This window comes from Sinocyclocheilus anshuiensis, unplaced genomic scaffold (genome assembly GCF_001515605.1).
Source record: "Sinocyclocheilus anshuiensis isolate Anshui unplaced genomic scaffold, SAMN03320099.WGS_v1.1 scaffold3378, whole genome shotgun sequence".
Taxonomy (NCBI): Eukaryota; Metazoa; Chordata; class Actinopteri; order Cypriniformes; family Cyprinidae; genus Sinocyclocheilus; species Sinocyclocheilus anshuiensis.
In genome coordinates this window covers 161,197-173,475 of record NW_015540832.1, presented here as the reverse complement: position 1 = coordinate 173,475, position 12,279 = coordinate 161,197, and the positions used below count along the sequence as shown (strand labels likewise).

Here is a 12,279-nt window from a genome sequence, read left to right as displayed (position 1 = left end):
TTCCAGTACCATTGTCTGCATCAGAATTATCTCTGACTGAGGTGAGGGATAAGGTTCCACCTCTCAGAAGACTGGACCCTGGACTCATACCTCTTCCTGACACTGCCTGTGGTCTAGAGTGGTCCAGCCTCGTCAATGCGGCCAAAGCATATGAAGGTATCAGGCTGTGTTTGTCTGACACGTCTGATTCTGAAGTCAGACTAAGATACTTTAAGTTATGGAAGCCCATTTTATGTTTTGGTTAATCATAATTATTACATAAAAAGTACATACAAAAAAGAATGTGTAAAAGTAGTTGATTATTACCTTTTTTTCCATCATCGTGACTTATTTCATAATTACAGGGTGTCCGCGGGTCCTTAAAAAGTCTTAAAATGTCTTGATAAATTGTAATAATTTGACATGTAAGATGATGCATACATCTAAAAAGGTTAAAAATAGGCCTTTGTAAAGGTAAATATGCAGATTTAAGTATGTAAAAGCTGATAGAACACTGATGAAAATATTGCTTCAGAATAAATTGTTTACTCCACCAAAAATCTCAGTGATGCAGTTATTTTGTGGGGATATTTTGTATGGAATATTGTCTGCTGACATGAAAAGTTCACTGTATATCATAGTAATAAATACCATTTATTACAGCATTGATATTTTGTTTTCTTTTTAATTTATACACATTAAATATTACATATACATATGTAATAAAATGTGTATTTCCATTACAGGTTTAGGTCTTAAATTTCATATAAGGTGGTATTAAAAAGGTCTTAAAAAGTCTTACATTTAACTTGTTCAAGTCTGCAGAAACCCTGTAATTAGGACCTTTTTATTTCATAATTTCGACATATTTTATTGGACTTTTCTGGCTTTAATGCAAATTTTCTTAATGAAGTATGTTCACTCAGGGACTTAGGTAGGATTTTACCTAAAAAGATTTTAGATTTTTTTTATCATATGTTAATTTTAAAAATCTTATCATATAGTTTTTATTTACTGTATTTGTGTTTATTTTGTGAGATGGCAATAAAATAATGAACTACTACTACTTATGTCTTTATGACTATATCTCATAATTTTGACATTTTATATCATAATTCAGACGTTTTATCTCAATGTCAACTTTTAATCTGATTTCGACATTTTATGTAATTATTTATTTTTCTCATTTCGACTTTATCTCATAATTTGGTCTTTTTATCTCAGAATTTCGACATTTTAAATCTCATCTCATAATTGCAACTTTTTGTCTCATAATTATCAACTTTTTGGTCCTAATTATGATTTACCAAAGTATGATTTTTTCTTATGTGGCAGAAATGGCCTTCCATATAAAGATGATGTCATTTTCAATGTACTTTCTCTTAACCCAACTTAGTATGCACTGACTGCAAGTAAGCCACTGAAGAGTGTAAACACTGTGACTCTTTATGGTTTACAGACTTTACCATTAAGTTTGTTTTGTTCTTGCAACAATCCCATGCAGTATAAAAAAGACTTAAAAGAGAAAATCTTTGTAATCTAAATGACTGAATCTGTGTTGGGGTTTTTTTTTTACAGTGCAAAGAGCTGTTTCTTTATTTTCATCGTCTGAGTCTCACGCGGGCGGCAATGAGTTGAGACCCGTCATCAGCCCGGTGCATTTCCACACGCCACAGACTCCCCGCACCACTCCTACTTTCAGCAGGTAAGACAGACAAACATACACCTGTACTGTATATACTTGCTCTTCCTCTGAGTTCTCTGCAGTGTAGGGTTTAACAGTAGTTAGGGCACAATGTTGGCTCTGCAAGTCTGCATGAAGTTTGCTTAACCTCAAATCAACTCATTCCTTCAATAATGGATTAAGAATTTATATGCAAGTATACTGGTATTAACTTGTTTTTAATTTGTGTGTTGCAGTGAAGAGGTTCCCAATGACCTGTCTGGCCGTCTATATCATCTGGAAGTCATGCTGAAACAGCTGAACAATGATCTGGAAAAAGTGAGTTACATTGAAGGAACCTGACCAGTGCAGGACAGGTTCACTAGGGATGGGTATTTTGAGTAATTTTGTTGCCGAGTATTCAAGCACATAAAGTAGTCAGTTGCTTGAAAATGTGAATTCAAGTTGAAATGAAGTTATTTAAAGTTGAAATATGACACATTTGTCAAATTTATATTTTATTCAAGAACCGATCTGATAGTGTTCACTTTCCACCATGTCATGAAGCATATCAGTAGAGCGCTGCAGGGATGATGTGTTTTTATGCATCACGCTGGTTCCCTCAACAAAAAGCCAATAGCGTTTTTCCATTGGCTTTTGGGTTGCAGAAAATAAACAATGACAAACAAAGGTTTATGATTCCTTCACAAATGAACACAACTTTTACAAATTTTGAAGCTTAAATACAATCAGCAGATGTAAAAAGCCAAAGTTAAGCTATAAACGACCTACACCATGGTCACATGACTTAAACGCCACTGCCATTGAGCTTCTGACAACTGTTTCAGTCTTTATTTAAAGTCTGCGCATTATTTGTGCAGTTCACCCTGGCCAATAAAATGTACAGTTCTCTTTAGAAATTCAAAGTGAAAGAAAATAAAAGTGAAACTGTTGATTTTATAGTAACTTGACCATTTTTGGTGACATCCTCGTAATTATGTTTCTCTCTTCCTCTCCTCCTTTTCCCTCCTCTGTTCCTTCCTGTCCCATCCTCTCAGGAGAAACAGGACAAGTCCACGTTATTAGCAGAGATGGCTAATCTGAGGCAGAACAACCAGCGTCTGCAGGAGGAATCGCACTCAGCCAGTGAACAGCTCCGCAAGTTCAGCAAACTCTTATCCTCTACCATGCCCGAGAGGAAATGACTGTCCCCTTTCATTTGAGAGAAGATGGGATTTGCCTAATATGGCACGTTCAGTGCCAACAGCTAATTTACTTCACAGTCTCTTATTGTCCAGTACATCCACTGTACCGCTCGCCCTCATCTAGATCCTCACCACACTCCAAAACTGCGAGCTTTACGAAAGTGTGATACCGAAATCTGCCTGATGACTTGAGACTTCATATCTTTAACTTAAAGCCGGTACAGAAGTACAAATGTCTATTTTTAAACAAACACACGATTCCTACCTTGAAACGAGCGAGCTCCTCATCTGATCGAACTACTTTCGGAACTATTTTCTCAGTGTAGATTTATTTTTGTACTCGACGAGTTGACACTAAGCTTGAGCCAGTAAAACTGCGAGACGCTAAACATTAGAGAGGCCTATTTACTGCACAGTCAGCTCAACAGCCAAATAAAAGCAACAGAAAATCGACACCTGAGCCACGTGAGACCCTACCTTTCCCAAAACGTTGAGAGAAATCACGTTACTGTACTTGTGAGGAAAAAGGAATGACTCGCAGATAACATGTCACTGTAATTATAATTCTACATCGCATAATCTCATGTGCAGGTACATTGTGTTTATATTTATAGTTCAAACCATCCTCATCTCAGCTGATTTATCATCCAACAGACTTCCTGTAGTGACTGAAACTCTGCAATAATGGCTCTGTAGATCTTCACTTCTCCAGAGATGGAGAACCGCCGCCGCTTTCTGACCAGTGATAGCAAGCACTACTAAAACTGTGATGTTACACCCAAGTCTTTGATCGTTTCCTCTGTGCATGGACATCGCTCAGTCTTTAAGTGACAGCGTCATGTGACAGGAAATGCCACTTGCTCTCTTATGTATGGTTTTGGCATAGCACTGTGTGTAAACTTGGATTTCGACGCTGTATATGTATAGGTATATGCAAAGCCGACACTAAGAAACCCTAGTCAGCTGTGTTCCATACAGACTCTATTTTTCTATTTGTATTTAGTTCAGGTTTATCAGGTGAAACGACTGTTGGCAATAGATAGCTGTTTTCAACTTCTAGACAGATCATGGTGTTTACATACTAAGACGATCCACGCAGTACTCGGTTATGCGCTCTTACTGGAATAACAGTCAGGCTGGATCGAATATGGTTTATCATGTACCCCATGTTACTCTGTACATGTCTGCCTTAAAGTGGTCAGCTGTGACCAGTGATGTGTTGTAATTTACCACTCATATCAGCTCTCTCCATCCCTTTAACCTGATGCGACTGGAAAAAAGATCTCCTCTCTCAGGACCCGTAAGCTGACCTCTCGATGACCTGATCTATTCGTCTCTGACCTATTTATCCACGTCAAAACAAAAGCACTGCAACAGTCGGTTATCTTTATACTAGTCATCATAGCTAATATAAGTGAAAATAGAATGTGTCTGCTTTACTCAAGACACACAAAAACAACTATATACATGCTTATGACAGTAAATAGCATTGTAAAATGCAAAGGTTTTTGTTTATTTATGGGGTGAGAGATACAAATAAGACCTGACATCATTCATTGCAGCTGTTTAGTAGTGTGACTGTACACACAGTGATTTTATAACTGCTGATATCTAACATGTTACATGTTCTCCCCACTAGGGGAATAGTCCGACCAAAAATGAAAATTCTTTCATTTACTCACCCTCATGTTGTTCCAAACCTATTGGACTTTATTCCTTCTATGGAACATGAAAGACGTTATTCTGAAGAACTGAACAGTTTTGGTTCCCATTGACTTCCATTGTGTTTGTTCAAGATCCACAGATGAAAGCAAGTCATACAGGTTTGGAACAACATGAGAATGAGATTTTGGGTGGACTATACCTTTAAGTAAAAGTCTGTATACATGTTGGAGCTTTCATTTATACATCATCACTCTGGACTTGCGAAATCAAAAGATCAGAATGATAAGCTCATTTGCCCCACTGTTTTAGATCCATTTTTACAGTTTTATCAGATTCTCATCTCATTGCTGTGACTACAAGAACTTGACCCACTGTGTGTTTTTCTGTCAATGAAGTGGGAGGTTTTTCAGACTCGCTCAGTTCTGGGTTACTGGGTGTCATATCTACACCATGGATTTTCTTATGATTTCTGTTTGTTGTATGTTTGTTTGATAGTTGGGTGGAGGTGTTTTTATTAAGTTCTTTTTTATTTTTAAAAGGTAAATATGAGTAATATACTTGTGAGAACATCTATGTGCATCTGTGTTGCGCATTCTTAAATCATGGCAAATTATATAGTCCAGCTGTGATATTTGAAGGTTTATTTTTGTGTGTAATATTTTGACTATTTATTTTGATTCTTATCTTCTTGTTTTTTTTTTTTAAATACAAAATGTCAAATTCAAGGTGAAAATTACACGATTTGGTAACATTATTGGAGGGTACTGAGTTTTTGTCCTTTATATTTTGTTTGATTCATGATCTTTTGTACAAAGCTGATTTTACGCTTTTATTACTTTTCTTTTTTTAAAGAAACTTTATTGTAATTCATCTTTTTGTCTCTGTTTCCGTTAGCTTCATGCATGAAACAGTGGCTCTAATGCCTCGATTAACTATTGATAACTGATTAATCATTCAGTTTCTTTTGGGGATGTTGTATCAATGAGTGTACATTTAAGATGTGTAAATTATGTTTCCATTATTTTATAAAAAATATATTAAAATATTTCATAATGATAACATTCTTGACCATTATTTTATTTGACTAATATTTTATGCTACACTGGAAGAGCAAAGATGTACAAATGCCGGCTCGTTAGTAATTTACACATTATGTTGTTAAAGTCTGTATCCTTGACGGGTTCACTTTATGAGGAATACAAGTCTAAAAAGTTAATTTATTGAAACAAAGCTTGCAAAAAAAAAAAAAGGGCTAGTTTACTCTAAAATGAAAATTCTGTCTCCCTCAAGTTGTTCCAAACCTGTATGAGTTTCTCTCTTCTGATGAGCACAAAAGAAGATATTTTGAAGAATGACTCTCATTCTCCCATTGACTCTCAGTATTTTGTTTCCATACTAAGAAATTCACTGGGGACCAGCAACTGATTGATTTCGTAAATGATGACAGGATTTTCACTTTTGGGTGAAATATTCCTTTTAACACCTAAAACCATAGCAATGGCACCAATTCTATATAAATTATGCTCATTAGTTGTGTAACTGGTATTTTTTTTTCTGTGTACCCTGTTTAATTCTTGCGCTGCTGCAGGAAACATTGCGAAATGCAGTTTGAATTTGTCTCGAAAACCAGATGAATAGTTTTATGGACGTAAACACTGTGGTGGTGTTTGGGGGAAAAGTTAGGCCATCTTCGTTGAGAACTCATTGTCTCACTGATGCAAGTGTTATTGTGGTGTTCTTAACTGGCGAAACTTGTCAGTTTTGACCCAATAGATCATTTAACGTGTATGTTAAGTTATAACTGAAATGAGTTTGATGTTAATTGTTGAACGCTTGGATGGAACGCTTCCATGCCGAGCCTCTGCTGCCCCATAGAGAACAACAGCGCCTCCCACTGGAAGGTTGTCGGGTTGACTGTTATTACTTGCTCCCTCTGCTGGTCATAAATGCGTATGGCACGATAAATAGAAGGCATCCCTAATTTAAGGTGGGAAAATCGGTCAAAATTTAGAAACAATTATTTCAAAATATATATGCTTTACATGTTGGTGTATTGATGACAATATTAATAATTCAATATATATAATGCATATGTAAACATACATAAAAATTTTATTATTTCCCATAAATTATTATCTTTATTTATTTATGAATGAATGAGAGACAAATTCATTGTTGTGCATGTATGAAGCTTTTAATGCTAGGATCCATTACCAGGGTTGCCAGGTCCGCGTAACAAAACCAGATCAACTGGTACTCAAAACTAGCCCAGTGCATTTAGGGAGAAAATGGCTATCAAAATTGCATTCTAGGGGGTCGGCCTTCCAAGGGATCCCGCCTCGGTCAACATCATGTTCTGGACTAAAAAAAAGCAGTATAAAGGTATGGCAACTCTGATTATTACATAGACTTTTTTTAATTTTTGTTTAAACAATGTGTTCTAAACAACCATGAATTAACAATATATAAATATATTGTTCTTCATTGTCCTAATGCTAATGAATTAAAATGTATTGTAAAGTGTTATCTTAATTGTAATATCTAGTATATTTGTGATCCTGAAGCACAAAACCAGTCATAAGTAGCACGTATATTTGTAGCAATAGCCAACAATACATTGTATGGGTCAAAATGATCGATTTTATTTTTATGACAAAAATCATTAGGATATTAAGTAAAGATCATGTTCCATGAAGATATTTTGTAAATTTCCTACCGTAAATATATCAAAACTGAATTTTTGATTAGTAATATGCATTGCTAAAAACTTAATTTGTACAAATTTAAATGCGATTTTGTCAATATTTTGATTTTTTTTGCACCCTCAGATTCTAGATTTTCAAATAGTTGTATCTCGACCAAATATTGTCCTATCCTAACAAACCATACATCAATGGAAATCTTATTTATTCAGCTTTCAGATGATGTATAAATCTCAATTTTTTTTTAAATGGACCCTTATGACTGGTTTTCTGGTCCAGGGTCACATTTGTTTAAGACCTGGATGCCTTTAAAATGAACTAGGCTACTTAAATTATAAAGCCATTTTTCCCAGCAACAATTAAAACAATGTCCAACATCAATATGAGAACCAATGAAGCATGTTTTATTTGATCATAGTTCAGTGTTTAAATCAAGACAACAAAAGGAAAAACAGCTTCCGTTCAGTGTATTTACTTGGTAACTGGTTCGCTGTATCACACATCAGATCACACCTCTCACACAGCTTCCGTTCAGAGTTCATTTCTTGGTAACTGGTTTACTGTGTCACCGCTCTGACATGACACCTCTCGAGTCGGGGCCCCCACTGCTTCCACCCACCACACCCAGGCAGGCAGCAGGGGCCACGTTTGTTCGGTCGATTTGTGATACCCTGTCAGATTTTGCTACGTCCCATTAAAACAGCAGGTAGTACAATTCACCAACGAAAAATTGTACCTGTCAAATTATGGTTTAAACCTAAACCTGTCCCATAGCTAATTTTACACAATGATAAATTCTAATCAAGGAAAAAGATCATACCTTCTGTTGTCTTCTTTTTAAAGAACTTCAAAAGTTGCGCTTGAACCATTTTGCACGAAAAATGACTAAAACTTGCTTCAGCTTGTGCAGAGAGTGTTACAGTATCGAGTTCTGATTGGCCAATCGCCGTTATTTAGTTCGTGAATTATCATAAGTAGAGAATTTTAACATTTAATTTGCAGATAAATTTTACATAATACACAACATTATTAATCTAAAGAGGATGGTTTGAGGGTCATACTTTTTGTCATTTTTTGCACCAGGGGGATGCCATCCCCCCTCATTTCGAGCCCTTTGCTGTGACATCAAGGTTGCCAAGTTTTCACAACAAAATATGTCTAATTGCTACTCAAAACTAGCCCAAAACTAGCCCAATGGCATTTCGAGGGGGGTCCCCCGGTAAAAATTACATTCCAGGGTGTAAAATACATGTTTTTTGGCGGGGTTCCCTTGGTAAATGAGCACTCCAGGGGCTAAATATGAGGTTATTGGGGTCGCTTCAACCCCTGGACATCAAAAACAACCCACAGCAACAGTGTTAAAGTAGCCCAATTCCTTGGGAAAATCGCGGACTTGACAACACTGTCTGTGTGACATCTTCCTTGATTATTTTTTCAAGTAAATATATGAGTAACTTCTATATAAGCATACAAGAATAATAATATAATAAGAATACCTTTAAGAATAACGTTTACATCGTTCAACCTGTGTAAACACGATCATTCCGACATCGACGCAGCAAGCCAACTTTGAGCGCCTGTCCCTTTAAGATGACGTGTTACCTCAACCAGACTGACATCAGCATGGCGGAAGCGCAGCAGACTGTTCAGCCCCATCACAAGCCTGAATAAAAGAAGACATTAGAAAAGGACGACACCGCTCCTGTTAGTTCGCCATGCACACGTATTACAAACATCTAGCGACTTCAGATGCGAGAGTAATGCTGCTGATGTAGGTGGTGACTGGCTTTCTAGGGCAGAGCGGCTGAAGTCCAGCTCAAGTGTTGACAGACTGAGAGAGTTCATTCAGTGATTGCGTGATTTTATAGACACAGCTTAGTGACTCCAGACGGAAGGGCACAAACTGTGTATACTTTGCGTATCTTTTGTTCTTGGAAGGTGCAGAGCTATTACAGACGTTCCTGGTGATATCTAAGTTCTTTTTTAACTAATGTCAAATCGCTTTATAAACGTGAAATGTGACGTTTTGAACGGGAAAAGTAATGTTTGTAGAGTAAAAGTCGTCTCTGGTTCTTGTTTACGATGCAATTCAAGAGGACCTGACACAGCTCGGGCTGAGTATTCGTTTGGAAAACACTTTAGTAAAACATTCCCCGTTTCGTCAGGCTCTGAAATGTCTTCTAAACGGGTGTTTTATACAGCATCAGCGCGATAGTGGACAAACTGGCCGCTTAAAGTACTGACGTGTCCGTTGGCGCGCGGTCAGTCAGGGCCGAAGCTGGAGGGACACGCCTGTCGCCGTTGCGCCCAGTATCTTTAACCGGGAGTCAGCCGTCAACGCCGCGACAAAATGTCAAGAGTCGGCCGAAGAGCCAAAGCTTTGCACGTTAATAACGGGCACGTGCTGGCAGGATGCGGCCCGCTGAGAGCGGCGTTTGCGCGCGTGCTGCTGCTGTGTCTCTGCGGCGCGCTGTCGCTGGCTGCGATCCTGGCGCTGTATCTGTCTGCAGAGCCCTCCAGCAGCCTACAGCAGCATGCTGCACAACTCATCAGGGACAGGGTGAGTTGACTCTGAGCTGGAATGAGTTCGTGCATTCCCACGACATGTTACCAAGAGCAGTGCAATTCTGAGTTGCTAAAAATGTATTATTTACTCCTGAAATATGTAATTCCATCCTCATGATTGACTTACTTGCAAGGTTAATGTCGTTAACTAAAGCTATTAGGGAAGTCAAGGCAAGTTTATTTATAAAGCACATTTCATACACAATGGTAATTTAAAGTTCTTTACATAAAAGGGATTTAAATAATCACAACAATAAAAGAATTTCAAATAAATTAAAACAAGGTAGAATAAAAGATGATGGTACATAAAATACAGTGCAATCAGTTTGGACGTAGCACATTAGTTCTCATTCAGTGAATACGCAGCTGAACAGATGTGTTTTGGGTCTGGATTTAACTGATTTAGCACATCTGATCTCTTCTGGAAGCTGGTTTCAACTGCGGGTGGCATAATAGCTAAAAGCGGACTCATTGCTTTGAGTGAAATTGAAATTGTTGATTGAAAGAAAGAAACGAATGAACAGAAATTTGAATTGTTGCTTAGGCAACTTACTAAAAGAACTTGAAGCTGAAGCACTGAAATAACTAACTAGAATTAAGTAAACTAAAATTGAACTAAAACAGAAATAATAATAAATTATACATAATTAATCAATTAAACCTAAATAGTAATATTTAAGAACAAAAATAGTAATAAAAAAAATGTAAAATGGCAAACGCACATTAAAAAATATTAAAGTTAACTAAAATGAAAATGTAACTAAAAATGCTCAAAATCTAATTCATATTCATATAAGTATTAACATAAATAATATTAAAATAGCACTGCTTTCTTCCATGGAGGAAAAAGGTAGACGTTAATCAGAATATTTACATTGCTGTTTTCAATAAAGCAAATAGGCACAGATGCTCCAATAAAGAAAACCCCATTGTAAAATAGGCAAATTGTGCAATGTATTTGCGCTCAATATCATATAGCACGCAAGTATAGACTACCTATGGTTTTATTTTTGTCAGTATGTGGCCCTTGCCTTCACAGCCCAATCTGCTCCTACTGTGAAGTTTCTAGTAATCCTGAAGATTTTGATTAGCTGGCTCAGGTTTGCTTAGCTAGGGTTAAAGCTAAATTCTGCAGGAAGGGGGCCTGTCAGGAAGAGGACTGCACACCCTTTTTAGACAAGATGAATATGATCATATGCTCACCTCTTCCTTTCTGCAGAATGCCCATAAGCCAAATAAATACTCTGTGGCACAAATAAAGAAGTTTGCAGCAAAGGTGGACGGGCATCGGCTCTGGGAGACTCACCTGCGGCCCCTGCTAAATGAACGAGTGCCCGGGACTGCAGGCAGTCAGACCATACGGCAGGTAACGCTTCAGCCTGAACAATACATGTTCTACTGCTATCTAAACATCTTCAATCACAGTGCGATTACCTTCCTTGCTGAACTTACCTGCAGGCCATCCAAGATGTAGTTAAGTTTGTTCTTCATCTTAACAGATTTGGAGAAATTTACCATTACATCACCTGCTCACCAATATAGATCCTCTGCAGTGAATGGGTGCCGTCAGAATGAGAGTTCAGACAGCTGATAAAAACATGACAGTAATCAACCCAACCCCAGTTAATTAATTAACATATTGTGAAGTGAAAAGCTGTGTGTTTGTAAGAAGTAAATGCATCAAGATGTTTTTAACCTCAAACCGTTGATAAAAAATATGAATCTTCTATTTCACTACATGTGACCCTGGAGCACAAAACCAGTTTTAAGTAGCTGGGGTATATTTGTAGCAATAGCCAAAAATACATTGTATGGGACAAAATTATCGATTTTTCTTTTATGCCAAAAATAATTAGGATATTAAGTAAAGATCATGCTCCATGAAGATATTTTGTAAATTTCCTATCGTAAATATATAAAAACTTCATGTTTGATTAGTATTATGCATTGCTAAGAACTTAATTTGGACAAATTTAAAGGCAGTTTTCTCAATATTTAGATTTTTTTATACCCTCAGATTCCAGATTTTCGAGTAGTTGTATCTCAGCCAAATATTGTCCTATCCTAACAAACCATACATCAATGGAAAGCTTATTTATTCAGCTTTCATATGATGTATAAATCTCAATTTCGAAAAATTGACACTTATGACTGTGGTTTTGTGGTCCTGGGTCACATATTGCTTTCTAGTGAAAATGTCATCTCGTCTGAATCAAGACTATATATGAAGATATAAGAAGATATATGCACAAATCAAGCACTATTTACAAGTTCAAAACACCATTTTACAGTTCTAAACAAATGTGTTGGTGGATTTTGATGTTAGAACAACAGTGAATGGACTTTTTCAGTGAAGAAAGCATTATTATGGATTATGGACTCCTATTTTGGCCAGAAGCATTGGTTTAAATTTAAAAAGCCTTAATGATGTATTTATTTCTTACAAACATGCAGCTTTTCACATCACAAAATATTAATTGATAGACTAGGGTCGTGTAGG

At 36.8% G+C, this 12,279-nt stretch overlaps 2 protein-coding genes across 5 annotated transcripts in view; both read left to right on the top strand.

Annotated features, from left to right (window-relative positions):
- Nucleotides 1–3,280, top strand: part of LOC107687359 (signal-induced proliferation-associated 1-like protein 3) — a 105,940-nt gene extending 102,660 nt beyond the window's left edge. For all 3 annotated transcript variants that reach the window (XM_016484643.1, XM_016484641.1, XM_016484642.1), the window contains 4 exons: nt 7–156; nt 1,558–1,684; nt 1,900–1,981; nt 2,701–3,280. In XM_016484643.1, coding sequence (XP_016340129.1) covers nt 7–156; nt 1,558–1,684; nt 1,900–1,981; nt 2,701–2,847 — 506 coding nt within the window. In that variant the 3' untranslated portion in view covers nt 2,848–3,280. The remainder of the gene's footprint in view (nt 1–6; nt 157–1,557; nt 1,685–1,899; nt 1,982–2,700) is intronic.
- A 5,540-nt stretch (nt 3,281–8,820) lies between these two features.
- Nucleotides 8,821–12,279, top strand: part of LOC107687360 (glutaminyl-peptide cyclotransferase-like) — an 8,013-nt gene continuing 4,554 nt past the window's right edge. Inside the window, exons 1-3 of one of the 2 annotated variants that reach the window (XM_016484644.1) lie at nt 8,821–8,918; nt 9,416–9,774; nt 10,999–11,145. In XM_016484644.1, the coding sequence (XP_016340130.1) occupies nt 9,565–9,774; nt 10,999–11,145 (357 nt within the window). In that variant the 5' untranslated portion in view covers nt 8,821–8,918; nt 9,416–9,564. Of the gene's footprint in view, nt 9,775–10,998; nt 11,146–12,279 lie in introns of both variants that reach the window. The other variant, XR_001634127.1, reaches the window with a different exon arrangement.